At 44.1% G+C, this 20609-nt stretch overlaps 1 protein-coding gene across 3 annotated transcripts; it reads right to left on the minus strand.

Annotated features, from left to right (window-relative positions):
* Positions 1–1080: 1080 nt before the first annotated feature.
* On the minus strand, positions 1081–20609 carry CSNK2B (casein kinase 2 beta). 3 transcript variants are annotated; one of them, XM_040323519.1, is made up of 7 exons: positions 20511–20609; positions 15902–15981; positions 12696–12798; positions 9143–9258; positions 4058–4133; positions 2985–3174; positions 1081–1358 (listed from the first exon to the last, which is right to left on the minus strand). In XM_040323519.1, exons 2-7 carry the CDS (start codon positions 15971–15973, stop codon positions 1268–1270), a joined length of 648 nt encoding a protein of 215 aa, XP_040179453.1. In that variant the 5' UTR covers positions 15974–15981; positions 20511–20609; the 3' UTR covers positions 1081–1267. The 3 variants fall into 3 exon arrangements, with proteins under 3 accessions (XP_040179453.1, XP_040179455.1, XP_040179452.1); XM_040323521.1 differs by lacking the exon at positions 20511–20609 and adding an exon at positions 20433–20502; XM_040323518.1 differs by lacking the exon at positions 20511–20609 and adding an exon at positions 20328–20407.

The raw sequence follows: 20609 nt of genomic DNA on the forward strand, positions 1-20609 counted from the left end.
AAAAAAAAAAAAAAAAAAAAAAAAAACTTTCTTCAATGGATAGGTTTTATAACCAGCCGCCGCCTGGTTGTTCAAAGCACGGGGAACAGCTTTTAATTCAATAGCTGTGTTCCCCGCCGCAAGCGTTATATACAGCCCCTCCCCCTTGTCCGGGAAACTTTGATAGACAGATCACCCGTCCAATCCTGGGATGGGTGATCTGTGTATCAAAGTGCCTGGACAAGGGGGAGGGGCTGTATAGGATGCTCGCAGCGGGGAACACAGCTATTAAATTGAAAGCTGTAATGTTCCCAGCACTTTGAACAACCAGGCGGCGGCGACTCTCCTCTCCTTGCTCGCCCCCCTGCTCCCAGGCAGCCCACACTCGCCAGCCCTCAAAATTTACTCGCAAAATGCGAGCAAGCGAGTGTAAATTTTGAGGGCTGCTCTAGAGCATGTATTTAGTTAGTGACAGGGTCACTTTAAGGGCCCACTGCACCAAAAAAAAAAAAAAACAATCAAGTTTGGATAGGTAGTGACGAGTTGAGTAACCCAACGGATACTTATACCTTTGAGATATGCGGACAGAAACTACCTTCCACAAATGCATAATAAGGGTGTCAGCCACTTACATCCAGACTTCCTTGTACCAAGTTTATTCTGAAATAATGAAAAATGATTAGGAGAGGATGACAGTCTCATTTAGGTTGGCATTGTGATAGCATTTGTTTTTTTAGCACTGATATTTGGTAGAAGGATCTTTAAGCTGGGGTCTCTGCAAGGAATGAGATGCTAGCGTGCAATTCAACACACCAATGCTCGTGCAAAAAATGAAATTTAAGTTTTGGTGGACGTCAACTTTTAATAGAGATCACCCTCCCCATCAGTAATCCAATACTTCTAGAACAGTGCTTTTGGAATGTACCGCATTCTTCATATACTTAGCAAAAGCAATCCCTGGTCGTAGTCGGGTGAGCCGATGTAGTTCAGCAGAGAGCAGGCAAAGCTGTGTTTTTTTTTTTTTTTTGTAACTTGCTGAAAAAGTCAGTCTATTGTGACATCAGCATGTATCATCCATCTGACACACAAAGACAACAAAAGGTCCATCCTATAGAACTTTATTCCCCCACATCTTTGGGTAATATGAACACTTTTAACAGGACTAAAATCAAAACAGGGGTGGCAAACCATACACTGAAAAAGACGTAGCTCCTTGACTGGTGCACTACGATGAGGCTTAGGGGGTCACACCAGGCCTCATCTTGAAACCGTATTATTAAAGTGGGTCTCAACGCATGGTCTTCACAGGACTTTTGAAGTTACTGGCTGCCTGAAGCTGAAGCTGGTATGCCATAGGGTGGATTTTGAAGCCATATAACCTAAAATAAGGCATAAAACAAAAACAACAAAAAAACACCACAAGTTATACAAACAGAAAAGCCTTTATAAAAGCGACTACAATCATTCACTTTAGATTTTACACCATTCTTGGGTGTTGCAAACCCCACCACCGCCAATATTTCAATGTAACAGCATTGATGAAAACACCTCAATATCAGCATGTCACACCCCCTTCCTTTCCAGGCCATTTTTCAGAGCCGTGATGGCTTGACTGACTTTACTGTGTCATCCAACACTGTACCCAAGATTAATTTAACTCCTGCGACACGTATCGGCACACTCTGTGACTGCCGTGTCCTTGGGACACAACTGATCACAGATCAGGGTAAAAGGAACAATCACAGCGGCCCCTTACCATGTGATCAGCTGTGTCAAATTATAGCTGATCACATGTAAACAGATTTGACAGTCCTTTCCTCCCACGCTATGTATGTGGGAGGAAAGGAGAGCCGTTAACCGGCAAGCCTGTCAGTACATTGCTTACACAGATAATTAGGGCACTGGTGATCAGTTCTGCCCCATCAGTGCCCAGATAATCAGTGCTGCCTTCCCATCAGTGCCCCGATTATCACTGCCGCCCCATCAGAATGTATGGGATTGCAATGAAAAATTGGACCCATAAAACATGATTCTTAAGGGAGTACTTAAAGAAGTACATCATGCATTAAAAAAAAAAAAAAAAAAAACTCTGTCCCCCTTCCTAGACCACTAAATACACTAAGCCGAGTTATCCCCCCTACAAGTCCCTACTTGCCTCCTCTGACCGCAAAGCGGCCTCTAGCATGGTCTACAGTCTACCCAGTAACGATGTAGTGCCGAGCTGCCCGTGCCTGCGTGCCAACATCTCACAGAATTGAAAAGTCATACCCATACTGTCAAACAAATGCCTCATTCAAGTATAAAAATAAAATTTAAAGCGACTTTTGATTTCACCGTTTAAGAAAAAAAATTATATTCTAAAAGAATCGCCCTTGCAACAGAAGACCAAATACAAATGCTTCAGCGTTCAACTCCTGGGAATGTTGAATACCAGCATCCCCTTCCAAGTGCTGAGGTTCCTGGGGTGCAGCAAACTTCAGACTCGCCGCCCACCAGAGAGTCACGTATTCATGGTCTTCTATAGCAGTGTTACTTTTTGGCTTTTCTTTGGGAAGCGATGGTCACTTTACCAAAGCATGAAATGTACAAATGCAAAATTTTTCCAATGCTGCCCAAATGTATGCCTTGTTTTACCGAGCATACAGGTTCAGAATGTCACAAAAGGGAAGCTTTTGTCTATGTCAGCCTGAAACGTCCTTGCACATACTGCACTAAGCTCTACTCAGGAAATTACAGCGAGTTATTACTTTGCAGTTAATAATACATGAGCGTTTAAGAACAGCAAGTCTAAAAGTCTTGTAGCTCTCCATTTATAAACCAGTCATTTAATTCTAGAGTGATGACCAGCCATACTGTATGCATCTTTGCAGTTTCACTAATACAATCGACACAGGGAAGTTTCATTTGAATTTTGTAGATCATTTTCATCTTCTTTACAGATCTTGCCCACAGTCACACAAGATCTAGCACATTCCTCACACTTCTCATGGCAATCATCAACTTACCTAGGAACAAACTGATTGGCAGGTCTCTTGGGTCGATACTCTGGGTGAACCATAAACAGCATATGAGGGAATCCAGTGCCAAAATATGCTCCATCTGTGTGATGATGGCGGGAGGACTTTGGGGTGTAAACGTCCATACATTTGGGGCAATACAGCTTTACCATAGCTTCACCGGGAATGTCGGAAAGACCTGAAGTACAAGAAGTCAGCAGAGGGTGTTTATTGGGAGTTTATCTACAATCATGTTTTCAAACAATGGAAAAAGCACCAAACACTACCACTACGTAACGTATAAATTACCCAAACAAAACTAAGACCCGGTTCACACTGGGGCGACTCGTCAGGCGACACAGCCGCCTGACAAGTCCCGTCCCATTGTAGTCAATAGAACCATTCTAATAGGAGCGGCGCAAGTCGCTTCGACTTAGAAAAAGGTTCTTGTACGACTTGCATTGACTTCTATACAGAAGTCATTTTGCAAGTCGCCTTAGAAGTCGTCTTCAGGTCGCCTGGCCAGTCGCCCCCGAAGTCGTGCCGCCCCAGTGTGAACCGGCTCTAAATAGATATTACATGAATTTCAAACATTTGTTGTTATCAAGAGCTTTTAGAGAATACACCTATATCAGCATAAAATGCTCTAAAATTAGAAAAGCCACTCAGATCAGAAATATTGATATACTTTTTAGTGCAAAAAAAAAAAAAAAAAAAAAAGAACTGTGCTATAAGACTCCCATAAAAAATATAAATGAAAAGAACAGCAATCACACCACAGTGCAATCATCATAATAGTCTTAATATATGGAACAGTTTTCAAGTTTTTTATTTTTTTATTTATTACTGCACATGATATATGATTGCATAATTTATGAGCATTGTTGTGTATATGCAAAATTATTATTTTTTTTTATGAAGGAGCACTTGCTTCATGGTTATTAAATATTGATTTACTATTGACATGTAAGGGATAACATTGAGGGGAGAGATTCTTTTTTATATACAACCTGTGCAGCAAAGAGGTGAACATTTGAGAACAGAAAGGACAGGGAGGAGAATTGGAGAGGAAGGGAACTCACCGATTGGCAGCATGGGCTGGTTCTCACAGTAAACACGGGGACAATAGCCAAAGTCTCCCTGCTGATACTTCTCCAACTGCAGGAACAGAATACAAAACATGTAAGACATAACAACTCTTAACGTGGAATTCCAACCTCTGGCCATTTATAAACATTTTTACCTGTAGGTACAATAAAAAAAAAAAAAAAAAAGGCTTTACTTCCTCTTTAGATTCCACCAAAAGAAAGCTCTGTCTCAAGCAATGATGAAATAAAATGTATTTGGGAAAAGTGTTGCTTGAACAAGTAATTGTCAAACAGGGTTTGAACAGTAATTACAGGCTAGCACTGATGTGGATAAGAAGAGGTTCTCCGACAACAGGCAGCACAACCCTGTTGTAATTTCATTCATGAGACCCAGGGCTTCAATAGCCACACAAATAGAAGAAAAAAACATGAAGAGGGTTTTATAGGCTATTCCTTTTCCTGAGCTTGTCACAGATGTAAACGATGGTTGGTGGTGGACTCCGACACGCCATTCTTTGTTCTGACCATCAGGCTGGGTTCACACTTGTGCGATGCACGACACTGCATGCGATTTGCACCGCATTGTGCACCGGATCACATGCGATATCTGGGCAATACGAATTCAACTGTACAAACTGACTGAAATCTCATTCGCACCAAAATGGTGCAGGGCCCCATTTTTAGTCCACACTGGAATCGGATCGTATGGGTGGTCACACCTATACGATCTGGATCCTGCACCATTTCACAGTTCACACTGCGATCCAATCTGGGGGTGTCCTCTATTGACACCCGCATTGGTTCTCAGAGGATGGTGTGAACTGTCTGTGAATCATATGCAATGCGGGAACCCACACAGGTGCTGGTTTCTGAATCTCATATATGTGAACCGAGACTAAAGTGTCATTAAACTAAAATTAAAAACCATCAGAAAATTGTGTATTCTATGCTGTTCATACTCCGTCACTATGAGATTCATTTTCTGTATTCTGCCAAAAACCTGGTTGATCCTGCTGTTATCTGTCTACCTGCTGTTATCTGTCTACCCCTCCTGTCAATGAGCCCACTGCAGTTGGGTATTTTTTAGAGCAGCTAGAGCACATACTTCCTTTTCAGTGTATTTCTACCCCAACCATATCCTACCCATCAAATCCGAGTGGCCCATGTAACTATAGAGCCACACATGTGGGCATATACACAGTGGTAAATGAAAGCCTACTCCCTCCTTCCTCCATGCCCACTAACCAGCTAAAAACAACAAAGGCAGGATATTACATGTAGAATAATGGATGCTTCACCTCCCTCGTATTCTAAAACACAGGCTGGAAGGGCGCGACAGACTGACTGTCAGAAACTTGCCCACACCATGTTATTGCCAAAAAATAAAGATTTGATTTCAATTATATATTTGTATGGACAATTTAAAACAGTTTATTGATAATTATTTATTTTTACCCGCTCCAAAGGCTGTTTTTTTTTTTTTTCTTTAACATGTGACCAGAAGCAAAGGACCAGAAGATCCTCCTGCCACTGGTTCCCTGCAGACAGGCTGGGCAAGAGCTGGGTCGTGTGACAGCTGTATATTGATTAGGAAAAAGGTACTTTGTTTTTTGTTTTTAATAAAATAATTACGGTGTCATTATTCACATACAGAAATAGAAACGACAATGTAAATTAAACCGTGTGCGTTTAGTATCACTTTAAAGCAGGACTGGCTTAGACAACAAATCATCCAAGTTGCTGGTTAGGATTAGGGATGAGCTCCGGTGTGTTTGCACAGTCCACGTGCAGAGCCCGCCATGAAGTCTGCACGGTGCTGCGCTAACCACAGGCAGGGAGACATTGTTCCGATGCTCGGCTGCAGAGATCGGGAAACGTGTCCCTGCCTGTGGTTAGCGCAGCGCCGTGCAGACTTCCTGGCGGGCTCTGCACGTGGACTGTGCAAACACGCCAGAGCTCATCCCTAGTTGGGATAATCAGTCTAAATATTAGCAACCTTTCCAAAGAAGGTTAACATTTTTACAACAAAAACTGTTGTGCTATTAAAGAAGAAAAAAAAAAACACTACATAATTTTTTTGGACCCTGGTATCTGCATTATGGAAAAATCATACAATGGAGTTTTTCTTACATACAGTATTGACAAGAAAATAAAGGTATCCCACGGCACAGCAAACCCAGACAGCGGGTGTTCTGGCTGTGCGGTATGAGGAAACACATACGCAGGCAAGTTAAACAGTGGGCCAGAGCAACTCCTGACAGTTACCCAGTCTTACCCAACAAGGTAGAGGTGAATGAACATGATCAGAAGTGATCTTCCACTGATTTAACAACAGAAACCAGTAAGCAGGTACAGAAAATGACTTGCTGATCCTTTCAGAAATCGAACAAGCTCCTATCTTCTTGTAGTGACCTGACAGCGCTGCCTCTGCTGCACTATATTCTCAAGCAGTGTTGTCAGCCCCAGCCAGTTCACCACTACTGGACTATTATAAGCCTCCCTTGCCATTTCAATGACATAAGGAAAGGTGTTCTGTAGTCCAGTAGGGCTGAAAACACCCTTAGGTGTCGCACTGAGACAGAGAAAAAGTTAATGTATTGTACAGAATATTTGTTTTTGCCTAGACATACACTTGTACCCTCTAGAAAAACTATGAATAACCATGTTAAAACTGAACTCTGAAATTCCCATAAAAATTTCACCTCTGGAGCTGTTCAGGGTGCATAAGAGAAAGTTTGTTATTGTTAAAAGAAAAAAAAAAGAGCCCAGTTAAAGAGGAGCTCCAGGCTCCTTCAAAAAAAAAAAAAAAAGGTCAGAAGCTACAAATAATGTAGCTACTGACTTTTATTAGGACACTTACCTGTCCAGGAATCTAGCAATGTCAGCATCACAGTTGATTTTTCCATCAACATTCGGGTCCTGCCGCCGCCATTGCTTCTAAATGAAACCGGCATGGAAGCCTTGCGGCTTCATCACAGCCAGTTCCCTACTACGCATTTGTGATGCGGTTTCTCAATGGCCTGGGGGGTATTAGGTGGACCAGGTACCCGCTCCTCCTGAAAGGTGCCAAAATGTGGAACTGGAAGGGGGGGGGTGTACAGATAAGGGGAGCTTTCCCTTTTGGGTGGAGCTCTGATTCAAGTAGAAACATATGATATTGCACCTGCATTTTTTTTATTTAAAGCATTGGCCAGGACCCAGAGGTGGAATCAGAGAGGCAGGTATATCACATTCACTTTCTGAACAGCCCTGCAATAGCAAACTACAGTTCCCATGATTCCATGAGATTATCAGTGAATAGGTTAGATTAAAATGTGAGGTTGTGATGCGTGGGACAGGCTAGAAGTCTCCTGGCCTGTCCCTCAAAAAGCACAATGGGAGTCAGATCAGGAGTCCAATACCAGGGGGTCCCACCAACTCCATCAAATAGCAGTGTGATGACATGCTATTTGCTGTAACACAAGGGGAAGTTACAAGACCGATGGCCAGGGGAATAGCAAGGATCTCAGCCACCAGTTATGTAAAAAAAAGTCATCAGGGTGGCACAGCATGACTGCACGCCGATTCAATGGAAAAATTACAGAAGAGGAATTGTACGAAAAGAGCTAAATAATTTGTTGTTGGGTAAGAAAGGATCTTTTATATTATCTAAGAATAGTCCTGCTATTTAACTTTTAATAGTCCTCGAGGGTTCTGAAAGTAAACAGACTAATCAGCAAAGCTCATGCTCCGTGTGACTAGAACTCCAATTCTGACAATGTGGCGTGTGTTGGACCACTGTAGCAAGACTTGCTCACAGCACAGCGGTCTGCAGCCGCTTCCCAGTCAGAAGAATTTGTAGAGCAGCAACAGATTGTTTTAACATCCGATTCTAGTAAGCCTATACAGCAGCCCCCTAGCAGCTAAGGTACCCAAATATGTTATTCTAATGCACTAGCTTTTCATCAGGAAAGCCCTTATCTACATGTGTTCATGGTTACCAAGTTATACTATGGCAGCCAGGCATGTACAGGTGTTTACATTAACAGTTACAGACTTTGGAGAATGTAAAAAAAAAAAAAAAAAAAACAGGGTCTTCCATTACGTATATTTTGACCAGCTCTTGTGATTAGTAGAGTCCAAGTCTCATGTGACAGTACTGTGGCAATTACCCTGTTTCCCTGAAAATAAGCCCTACACCAAAAATAAGACCTAGATTTATACTCTGGGATGGCTGCAATATAAGCCCTACCCCAAAAATAAGCCCTAGTCAAAGTCCTATTAAAAACATGTAATCCGTTTTATAAAAAGATTATATAATGGGCAGTGTCTCCTTTTGTAAATTTATTGTGGAAAATACAATTTTTACATCACTGCTGGATGCTCACATGACCAGCCAGAGATCTTCTCCTCTCCTCCCGGCTGACATCAGCGGCCCCTACCTCTGCAGTGCTCAGAGAGGGGGCTGCCGTCAGCGGGGATCACGGTCCCTCCCTCAGCAATATTCAGAGCGGGAAAGAAGAGCTTCGGCAGGTCACATGCACTGTGCTGTCTATCATGCTTTAAGGCAGGGGTGTCAAACTGGCGGCCCTCCAGCTGTTCCGAAACTACAAGTCCCATCATACCTCTGCCTGTGAGAGTCATGCTTGTAACTGTTAGCCTTGCAATGCCTCATGGGACTTGTAGTTTTGCAACAGCTGGAGGGCCGCCAGTTTGACACCCCTGCTTTAAGGGATCAGGATATATTTTGAAGATGACATGACTGTATTTGAATAAATGTAGATTATTGTACATACCATTAATAAATAAGACATCCCCTGAAAATAAGCCCTAGTGAGTTTTTCATAGCCAAAATTAATATAAGACTCGGTCTTATTTTCGATGAAACACGGTAGCACTGTCACAAGGAAAGTCTATAGCACTGTGTAATCTACTTCAAAGTATAGCTCACGCAAGACTTTCCTTTCACTCTCAACAGCTGAATAGAGTGGTGGTGGAGGTCCGCGGATAGAGGTAGTGGAGGTCCGCACTGATTCATTTTGGTGTTAAACTTTCTACCTAACAAAAATAAATATATTTCCACGTGTACAAATTTCTTACCATTTGGGCAATGCCACGGTTAGTCAGTATATAGCGAGCATGGATCAGCCCATAAAGCATCTCTGCAGCTTGTTCGATGAGATCACTCTGATTGGGATTATCCTCTAGTTCCTCATCTAAAAAGGACAATACAAAAAAAATAAATACATTTTTGGTTCATAGTATGGAAAGGGATTTCTCTGTGTAAACAGAAAAAACACTGCGCTAACGTGTGAAATCAATTAAATATCAAACCATGTGAAATGAAATAAAAAGCTGCCAGTATTAATTACTAAATACCATAGTAAACAAAAAAGCAAAAAAACAAGATAATACAGCGCTATTAACTTGACCTGTGAAAAATATGTATGTGAAACAAATGGCCAATAATAATTTGAGTGAACATAATAAGTGAATTGAAAAATTGATTGCAAAATTCAAAGTATCAGACCCATCCAAATGAATGAATGAGTATAAAAGAAAAAATAGTCCATAGAAAATCAGTGAGTTGAGTCCATCTAAATAACCACCAGTATCTGCATGTAAAAAGATCCTCCACCGAAGATGAAGAGAAAAGACACCCAATACGTGGGAAATGAAATCTCCTTACCAAAGAAAAAGACCGGGCTTTCAACGGTCTTATAAGATATGAGGATGTTTAAAGTCTTCCCTGAAAAGACTACTCCAGATACGGCTACTAACACCAGCACAAGAACTCCAAGGGACAAGATCCTAATCAAATCCACTCCAGTGAGCAATTGGCGTTTGATGAATTCATAAAATAGAGAATGATGGGAAACCACATAGTGCGTTACTGTGTAAAAAGTTGATTTAATAAAAACAGGTGTACACTTACAATAATGACTTGGTATAATCGCATGTGGGATATGGCGTGGAGAGGATGGCGTTTCCTCGAATCCTCTGTCTGCTTCGTGTCTCCGTTCGTCACGTGTCTCTCCGTCTAGCGTGATGACGTCACTACGGCTAAGCTCCTCCTACGCGTTTCGTCGCAATACGGACGTCTACGGGGATAGGCTGCCGGAGAGACACGTGACGAACGGAGACACGAAGCAGACAGAGGATTTGAGGAAACGCCATCCTCTCCACGCCATATCCCACATGCGATTATACCAAGTCATTATTGTAAGTGTACACCTGATTTTATTAAATCAACTTTTTACACAGTAACGCACTATGTGGTTTCCCATCATTCTCTATTTTATGAATTCAAACGCCAATTGCTCACTGGAGTGGATTTGATTAGGATCTTGTCCCTTGGAGTTCTTGTGCTGGTGTTAGTAGCCGTATCTGGAGTAGTCTTTTCAGGGAAGACTTTAAACATCCTCATATCTTATAAGACCGTTGAAAGCCCGGTCTTTTTCTCTGGTAAGGAGATTTCATTTCCCACGTATTGGGTGTCTTTTCTCTTCATCTTCGGTGGAGGATCTTTTTACATGCAGATACTGGTGGTTATTTAGATGGACTCAACTCACTGATTTTCTATGGACTATTTTTTCTTTTATACTCATTCATTCATTTGGATGGGTCTGATACTTTGAATTTTGCAATCAATTTTTTCAATTCACTTATTATGTTCACTCAAATTATTATTGGCCATTTGTTTCACAGGTCAAGTTAATAGCGCTGTATTATCTTGTTTTTTTGGTTCATAGGACGTCTTTTTTTCAACCTTACTTTAAAAAACACACACACACACACACACACACATTGGCTGGGCAGACTTTGGTATATAAAACAAGCACTATAAATGCAGCCTGAGGTTCAGCAAATTACAAGTTCAGGTATGTCATAGCAGATACAACCAATGACTGGACTGGGGCACCAACAGCTTTACTACAGGCCTGAAAAGTCTACAAAAGGAAGCGTAATTGTAACAGATTCAGTAAATAACCCAAAAGATTTTACACAATAGTATTGGTATTAAACAAGCTACAAAAAAGCCCATTTAGACTGTCAACCTGCATGTAAGGAGAGGTACACAAAGTCTCTAGAAAAGACCCCTCTCCCACAAACTACCCTTAGCAGTACTCACCTGCACAGCTCCCTTTTTCCTCCGCAGCTTAGTGAGGGTACCTGGAACTTACCTGGGGAGAGCATGTGACCTGTTCCTGCAACACTGCTCGGGCCTAACAGACAATCGCTGTGACCAAGTATTTTCACATGACCAGGGGAGTGGTTTCAGAACTCCCAAGCCATGAACACAGCCGATCTCAGACCTTAGTGCAAAGTAGCAAGGAGCTGCAAGGAGATATATACACAAGGAGAGTATATGGGGGTCGGGGGATTCCCTTAGCAAAGACACAGTCACTTTGCCGTACAAACCAACCAGAGCAGCAGGGCTGTGGAGTCGGTAGATAATTGTTCCGACTCCTCCAGTTTTTTGTACTTCCGACTCCCCTGTATTAATATGCATTTATTATAAAACATGATTTTCCTAGTAGAATCCTATAGTCATGTTTAAAGTTTAAGCTAACAATCTGAGTTTACAAGTTATTATAGCCTTAGCTGAATGACAGCAGTTTTTCCAATGGTTTACAGCTATTGACCCTCCATTCCCTTCACTTATACAAGTGTCTCTAGTCCTGCAAAAAACATTTACTTAATCCCTTATCAGTGAGAGGCTAGGTTACCCATGGGCGCTGCGTTCCCTGTAACAGCAGAACACAACACTATGGAAAGTATAAGTATTGTGCGTTGCGTGCCATATAGTGAAGCACATGAAAAGCATGCTTCTTCGTGGTCACTTAACCTGTTCGTTTTGCGGTTACGTGAGGCACTGCATGCATTGGTCTTTATTCTTACAGTAGAGAAGTCAATTATAACTTTTTGTGAATTGGGACATTTAAACTTGCTTGTTTTTCGTATTTTTTTTAATTCCAATCTAAATTTAGTAGGAGTCGGAGCATTGTTTGCCGACTCCAGGTACCCAAAATTTCCTCCGACTCCACAGCACTGTAGAGCAGTGAGGACATATTTTCTGCACTGGTAAGATGTGAGGATAGGAATGGCTGCACAAAGGTACTGTGTTGATTTTTGATTAATCAGCAACAGTAACAGAGAAGACAATGGATTAAAGAGGACTGTGGATTTTATTCTGGGCGATATAGGAATGTGGAAAGCTGCCAAAATTTATCGATTGATAGGTCATCGTTGCATGTGAGATCTGGGATTCAGGAGCCTGCATGGAAATATAAATGAGGCAGTGACAGTGTGACACCTGTATGAAACATTTATACATACACCGCCAAGATTTCCATATTTTTCCAAATGTAAAAAATGTGTGTATCACGGGTGATAATAAGTATAAAAAGCAAGACTCCTTGCTTTTGAATTCTTGTGTGGAGGGAAGCACCGACACTATTACATAGCAAATCATAAGAGACCTGAAGCTTTTGGTAGACAGACGTTTTTCCCCTCCTAGCACAATAGAATATTTGTACCTCTTTTTTATTGTTTTTTTCATAACATCTGCTTCTGCATAAATAACACATTGCAAAGTCACAAACACAACAGTTTGTATATCCAAGTTCTTGTATATAACATGCACACTGACCTGGCTCCAGATCCAAAATCATATCTAGTGCCTGTCTATAATGTGGAACCTGTTCATTCAGTCCAGTCAAGTTGAATTTATCTTGAATGTAATCTTCATCTACCTATAAGAGCAAAGACAAAAAGGTATACAAGTAGAGTTCACATGTGTTCTATGGCAGCTTAAATCATGTGCAGAACTACAAGTGGAAAATACTAATCATGGGCTATCTGCTCAGTCTACAAAGCCTGGACTGCACTCAGGAGCACTGCAGACCACCAAGCTCTGAGGAAAGGGGTACGCCCCTGAAACGCGTCAGCCCTAACATCGATTATAGATTCAAGCGATTATCGTGTTCTGCTGAGGTTGCTGGATTTCTGCTGTACTGTCTTTTAAAGACAGATTTTAACTCTACTTTGTGAGTATAATGATTGATTTTAACATTTTAATAAAATTCATTTAGCGACATCACACTAGGTCGGTGCGCCCTCCGTTCTTTTCTCTTTTCTTAGTTTCATGAATTCCCACGATTCTGAGGAGGGCTGCAAGACTCTGGAAGATATATTCTAATTGAACTACACCACCCCATAGCACCTTTCAAAATATACCGGAGCGCAGGAGATTTGTCTTTGTCTGCACTCAGGGCCTAGCATCATGAAGACGGCCTCTCACATCGTATAGGGAGTGATTTCCAGCCTGGCCTTCAGAGAGAGGACTACAGGGCTTTGCCTTGGAACAGAGGGACTGAGATGTAAAAGCAGTGGTTGGAAAACACAAAAGTGTATCTAAAATCAAAACAGGTTTTCATTCCTGGATAGTGTAAGGAATTGGTAAAACTGTCTTTGTCCCACTGAAGAGATTTCCCTTCACTTCCTGTTGTGAAGACAAAGTGATGGATAATCTTTCAAACATTAGAGGAAATGCCCTCTTCTTAGAGAGCCGTCACTAAAACCAGGGTACCCATCAAAGCATTTCCTCCTTCCTCTGGCTCCGGTGACAACTGTAAGATTTTGGATTTACCATTTCAATCTATCCCAGTGCCAATGGTCAACAGGTCAAATAGAGCGGGTGGTCTCTCTTTACAGTGGAGGCTGCAAAAAGAAAAAAAAACCCTGACAGAGGTTCTCATCTTCCCCAAAAAATGTTTCAGCTTCAGATGCTCTTTAAAGTGGTTGTAAACCCTCAGGGACAAGTTACACCTACAGATAAGCCTAGATTAAGGCTTACCTGTAGGTGCTCGCAATATCCCATATTTGCAATTTCCCCAAGTGACACCTTCAGCGGCACATGCGCCGACTTGAAAGGGCACGCTGTGCCGTTTCAAGCCGGGGTCATGCCGTTAAAGGTGGCTCCCGCACGCATGCGACTTCGGCTAGTCACAGAGCCGGATTTTGCGGCCCCCAGAAAAAGATGGGTGAAGAATGGATGCTCACTTCCACGGAGGAAGACGTGACATCGCTGGCTTCTCCTTCAGGTAAGTGTCACATAATGGGCTACTATGCGATAGTAGACCATTATGCTTTACCTTTGCAGGGAGACATAGGAAGTAAACCCCAACAGGGTTTAATTCCTCTTTAAACTATATCAAAAGCCAAAACCTTTTTACTCTCTATTTTGGATAGCGAAGGGAATATTTAAAGGAGAAAACAAAAAAAACATTCAAACCCTCCCTAATATATATATATATATATATATATATATATATATATATATATATATATATATATATATATATATATATGCTGTTTTTATTTTTTGGACCTGTCCATTCCTTGCTCCTCACAAAGGCAAGTGTGACATGAGACTCATGAAATATCCATGTCACATGTCCCCAGGAGGCAACAGATCTAAAAATTTGTGCACTCTTGCAGCAAAAAAAAAAAAAAAAAAAAAACACACACACACCACAACACCACCTTATATTTGTGTAAAATCCCTGTCAGGATATCTGTGTCTCGGTGGGGAGATTTCATTTAACTTTCTGTCAACACAAACAGAAGTGAGAAGAAACATTTCCAAAGTGAGGGAAATCCCCTCCATAGGTGTCGCCAGAACAAGTGTCCCTCTTGCGAAATTTATCCTGAATGTCTGTGCTGATGAACTCAACATTTTGTATTTTCCCCATTAATTTCTGTCTTGGTAACAATGGCTACCAGGAAAAAGAGTGAATCTGCTTAGTGAAGGCACAGACAGCATTAAAAAACAAGAGGAGGGGGTTTACTTTTTGTACTGCATCCAAAGCAAAAAATAAAACTGTTTGGTTTAGCAATTTTTTTTAAATAACATGTTATACTTACCACTGTGCAGCTCGTTTTGCACAGAGTAGCCCCGAACCTGGTCTTCTGGGGTCCCTCAGTGGCTGTCTCGTCTCCTCCCCGCAAGAACTTTCCACCTTCATGCGAGCGACCATTTTGGTAAGTTCTTGCGGGCACGCTCCCGTGAAATAGCTGCTCACTGTATCACTCGGCCCCGGCGCGCCGCGTCATTGGATGATTGACAGCAGCGCGAGCCAATGGCTGCACTGCTTTCAATCAACCAATGAATGAGCCGAGAAGCCAGCGCGTTCACGGCGCAGGATTTTCAAAGGGGACAGGTAAACGGGGGGGGGGGGCGCTAATGCTCGTATGTTTTTTCACCTTAATGCATAGAATGCATTAAGGTGAAAAACCATGTACCTATGCCTATGTTTTACTCTACTGTGTTAGATCCTTTTACCAGGGGGAGATAATAAATGTATTCCCTGCATTATAGGGACACAAATTCCATCCAGTCCCTCCTGTCAGAAATTACACACAGAGGAAAGCCGATCGGTGGGTACACGGCACACACTGATTGTTAGACAGAGCCAGAACTTGTTTATGTAGGCATATCACTGTTCTGGCTCTCTGCCTAATGATTGGCAGGTGCCTTAAGACATTGGGTACCGTGCACCTGACGATTAGCTTCTGCTGTGTGTATTGGCAGCAGAAGCGATCCGGCGGCAGTGTGCATGCGCCGGACCTCGAAGTTCCAGATCACAAGTATATACACGTGATCCGGCACACAGGTGCCGCCCTGTAGCAATAAACCGCTATAGGACAGACCCGAAGCCATTAATACAGCATGTACACTTCTTAGTGTACAAAATAGTCCATTTGGGTCAGTTTGGCCCAAACAATATAAAGAGACAGTAGACCTGAAAATCCACTTTAAGCATCTTAACTGGATAGAAACCTAGGATTGCTCACCTCACAAAAGAATTCGTTGCCTCTTAATCCACAGAACCAGCTGATCCAGGACACCTCTTCTGAACTACTCATCTTGAAGGCTGTCAATCAATAAACATTAGAGTTAGTTTACCTTTACCAAAAAGCTGTCCAGGCAATTAAAGGTCATCTGCAGAAAAAAAAAAAAAAAAAAAACAATTGGGCAGTTCTGACTAAAGTTGTATAGTGCCCCCATTCTGAATGTTCGCTGTACTTTGTCTCTCTCTGGCGGGTTCCCTCCAATCCCTCACTGCTGCACGGTCTACCTGACATTTCAAATCGACAGTCTTTAAATTGTTAGTTCACCTTTACCAAGCAACTGCCTACGCAGATAAAAGGGTGTCTGTAGATACAGTGGGGATCGAAAGTTTGGGCACCCCAGGTAAAAATTTGTATTAATGTGCATAACGAAGCCAAGGAAAGGTGGACAAATCTCCAAAAGGCATCAAATTACAGATTAGACATTCTTATGTCAAAAAAGTTAGATTTTATTTCCATCATTTACACTTTCAAAATTACAGAAAACAAAATGGCGTCTGCAAAAGTTTGGGCACCCTGCAGAGTTAATATCTTGTACTGCCCCCTTTGGCAAGTATCACAGCTTTTAAACGCTTTTTGTAGCCAGCCAAGAGTCTTTCAATTCTTGTTTGAGGTATCTTTGTCCATTCTTCCTTACAAAAGTCTTCCAGTTCTTTGAGATTTCTGGGCTGTCTGTCACGCACTGCTCTTTTAAGGTCTATCCATAGATTTTCAATTATGTTGAGGTCAGGAGATTGTGAAGGCCATGGCAAAACCTTCAGTTTATACCTCTTGATGTAATCCCCAGTGGATTTTGAGGTGTGTTTAGGATCATTATCCATTTGTAGAAGCCATCCTCTCTTTAACTTCAGCTTTTTCACAGATGGCATCAAGTTACCATCCAAAATTTGCTGAAATTATATTGAATCCATTTTTCCTTCTACTCGTGAAATGTTCCCTGTGCCACTGGCTGCAATACAACCCCAAAGCATGATTGATCCACCCCCATGCTTAACAGTTGGACAGAGGTTCTTTTCATTAAATTCTGTGCCCTTTCTTCTCCAAGCTTACCTTTGCTCATTCCGGCCAAAAAGTTCTATTTTAACCTCATCGGTCCACAGAACTTGTTTCCAAAATGCATCAGGCTTGTCTATATGTTCATTTGCAAAGTTCAAACGCTGATTTTTGTGGTGAGGACGTAGAAGAGCTTTTATTCTGATGACTCTTCCATGAAGACCATATTTGTACAAGTATCTCTTTATAGTGGAATAGTGTACCACAACTCCAGTGTCTGCCAGATCTTTCTGGAGGGATCGTGCAGTCAAACGTGGGTTTTGAATTGCTTTTCTCACAATCCTGCGAGCTGTTCTGTCTGATATTTTTCTTGGTCTTCCAGATCTTGCTTTAACTTCCACTGTTCCTGATGACTGCCATTTCTGAATTACATTCCGAACAGAGGATATTGACATCTGAAAACGCTTTTCTATCTTCTTATAGCCTTCTCCAGCTTTGTGAGCGACAACTATTTTCAGTTTTCTAGACAACTGCTTAGAAGAACCCATGGTGCTGATTGTTGGGGCAAGGTCAGATGAGTCTGGGCATTTAAAACCTTTGAGATTGACATCACCTGGTCTTCCCAGACGATGATTGAGAACAATCCATGACACTGGCAGATCTCAGCTTTGCAAAGGGGGCAGTGCATGCTATAAATTCTGCAGGGTGCCCAAACTTTTGCAGACGCCATTTTTTTGTTTTCTTTCATTTTGAAAGTGTAAGTGATGGAAATAAAATCTATTTTTTTTTACATATTATAAGAATGTCTAATCTGTAATTTGATGCCTTTTGGAGATTTTCCCATCTTTCCTTGGCTTCGTTATGCACAAATTTTTACCTGGGGTTCCCAAACTTTCGATCCCCACTGTATATTTAAAAAAAGCTCTGACTAAAGTTGAATAAAGCCCTTGCTATAGGTGTAGGCCATTTACATACCTTCCGAGACTGACTGGAATACTCCCAGGACGTTGTCAAGTGAGGCCTAATCATTATGGGTCACCTCCACCCTCTCAGACTGAGCGCAGAGCTACAGCATCAGGAAAGAGAAAGAGCATGTGAGGAGGTTCGAATCAGCAAAAGAGCTCACCCCTGTGATGGTGGAGGTGAGCGTAATGACGAGGCCTCACTCACTTAGAAACCAAGGATGAGCTCCGGCATGTCGTAGAGCCAGCCAGGAAGTCGGCACTGTGCTGCGCTAAGCACAGGCAGTGAGACATTTCCGATCTCTGCAGCCGCGCATCGGGACAATGTCTCACTGCCTGTGATTAGCGCAGCGCCGGCTTACTGGCGGGGCTCTGCAAACACGCCGGAGCTTCATCCTTTTTAGAAACGTCCTTGGAGTATTCCAGTCAGGCTCCGGGAGGTATGTAGACGGCCTACACCTATAGCAAGTATATTATTCATCCTTAGTCAAAGCTACACAATTTTTATTTATTTTTATCTACAGGCACCCCTGATCTGCATTAACATTTTTTTGGTAAAGATGAACTAACCCTTTAAAGACTGTTAGGTTGGGCAAGACAAGAAAGGGAAGGTAGACAAGTAATGCAGGAGTGAGGGATCAGAGGGAACCTGCCAGACAGAGACAAGGTACTGGGAACATTCAGATTGGGGGCAAAAGGACATGTTCAGAGGAAAGACCATGGAGAGAGATGGCATCTGGGAAACAGGAGAAACGGGGGGGGGGTTATGGGGAGAATGTGCCGTATTCACAGCAAGTAAAAGACAAATGGGAAATTCATATGAAGACCAGAGCCGTGGGGGGCCGGGGGGATGGGTGAAAGGGGAGGCAGGAGAGGAAATGACGGGAAAAGGAATGAAAAGATGTAATGTGGAAGGACTGAGGGGTACCAGAATGACTGGAGGGAGAAGGAAAGCTGTGCAGAGAGAAGAGTGAGAGGACAACACAGCACACCGAGGACTGTGCAGGGGGCTCCGCCGATGACTAAGGAGGGGAACCAGAAGCGATGAGAAGAGCAGTGCATAACGCCAACTTCGAGGGGGGAGCATACGGCGCCTGGCGCCAACACCATGTGGGGGGGATGGGTCATGGCGCCAACACCGGGGGAGAAGCATACAGCGCCTTGCGCCAACACCAGGGGGGATGGGGTGCCTGGTGCCAACACTGGTTGGGGGGGGGGATAGGGCACCTGGCGCCAACACTGGGGGAGAAAGGGGGATGCAACGCCAACATCGGGGAGAGGATACATCGCTTGGCGCTCAACACCAGGGGAGGAAAGGGGATACAACGCCAACATCGTGGAGAGGATACAGCGCTTGGCGCTCAACACCAGGGGAGGAAAGGGGATACGCCAACATCGGGGAGAGGATACAGCGCTTGGCGCTCAACACCAGGGGAGGAAAGGGGATAAGCCAACATCGGGGTGAGGATGCAGCGCTTGGCGCTCAACACCGGGGGGAAGGATACGGCGCTTGGCGCCAACACCGGGGGGAAGGATACGGCGCCTGGCGCCAACACCGGGGGGGAAGGATACGGCGCCTGGCGCCAACACCGGGGGGGAAGGATACGGCGCCTGGCGCCAACACCGGGGGGGAAGGATACGGCGCCTGGCGCCAACACCGGGGGGGAAGGATACGGCGCCTGCCGCCAACATCAAGGGGGGATACGGCGCCTGCCGCCAACATCGGGGGGGGACTTTACGGTGCCCGTCGCCAACAACGGAGGGAGGATACGGCGCCTGCCGCAAACACCGGGGGTGGGGAGGATGCGTCGGCTGGCGCCAACACCGGGGGTGGGGAGGATGCGTCGGCTGGCGCCAACACCGGGGGTGGGAAGGATGCGTCGGCTGGCGCCAACACCGGGGGTGGGGAGGATGCGTCGGCTGGCGCCAACACCAGGGGCGTAGGGGGAGGATGCGTCGGCTGGCGCCAACACCAGGGGGGGTAGGGGGGAGGATGCGTCGGCTGGCGCCAACACGGGGGGGAAGATGCGTCGGCTGGCGCCAACACCAGGGGGGATGCGTTGGCTGGCGCCAACACGGGGGGGGGATGTGTCGGCTGGCGCCAACACGGGGGGGGGATGCGTCGGCTGGCGCCAACACCAAGGGGGGGGGGGATGCGGTGGCTTGTGACAACACCGGGGAGCAGAGGGGTGTATGTAGGAGTGGGGAAGCAGGCAGTATGTAGAGGAATAGGGGCGTAGAATGAGACAAAGGTGCTGACCAGAGCTCTGAGGGGTCGAGTGTGGGGAGTATGGAGCTGGGGGAGTAGTGTGGTCAGTGGGGTGGGAATGAGCCTAGATCTGGGGTAAGGGATGTGGTGAGTGGGGTGAGAATAGCAGTTGGGTGTATAGTGTGTGTATCGGATGAGCACAGACCTGCGATAAGGAATGTGGTCAGAGGGGTGGCATGGGTGAGCATAACACGGAGGGTGAGGAGTGTGGTCAGTGAGGTGTAGGTGAGCGTAGACCTGGAATACAGACTGTGGTCAGTAGGAAGGATCGGTGGCGGGGTTGGGGCTCGGTGTCCCCCGGATAGGGCGGCTTTGGCTGCGCTCACACCTGTTCTGTCCTCACGGCGGATCTTCCCGGTTCTCACCCGCCGCCACACACTAGGCCCGGTCCCCTGTCAGTGCGCAGGCGCGACCCGGAAGAGGCGGG

Source organism: Rana temporaria, chromosome 9 (genome assembly GCF_905171775.1).
Source record: "Rana temporaria chromosome 9, aRanTem1.1, whole genome shotgun sequence".
Lineage (NCBI taxonomy): Eukaryota > Metazoa > Chordata > Amphibia > Anura > Ranidae > Rana > Rana temporaria.

Coding starts and splice junctions, on each gene's coding strand:
- CSNK2B (XM_040323518.1), bottom strand. CDS start 20,370: ATGCTCACCCATGCCACCCCTCTGACCACATTCCTTATCGCAG. Junction 15,982..20,327: donor GACCACATTCCTTATCGCAG/GTCTGTGCTCAT, acceptor ATTGATTGACAG/CCTTCAAGATGAGTAGTTCA. Junction 1,359..2,984: donor GCCAATCAGTTTGTTCCTAG/GTAAGTTGATGA, acceptor GCCTTATTTTAG/GTTATATGGCTTCAAAATCC.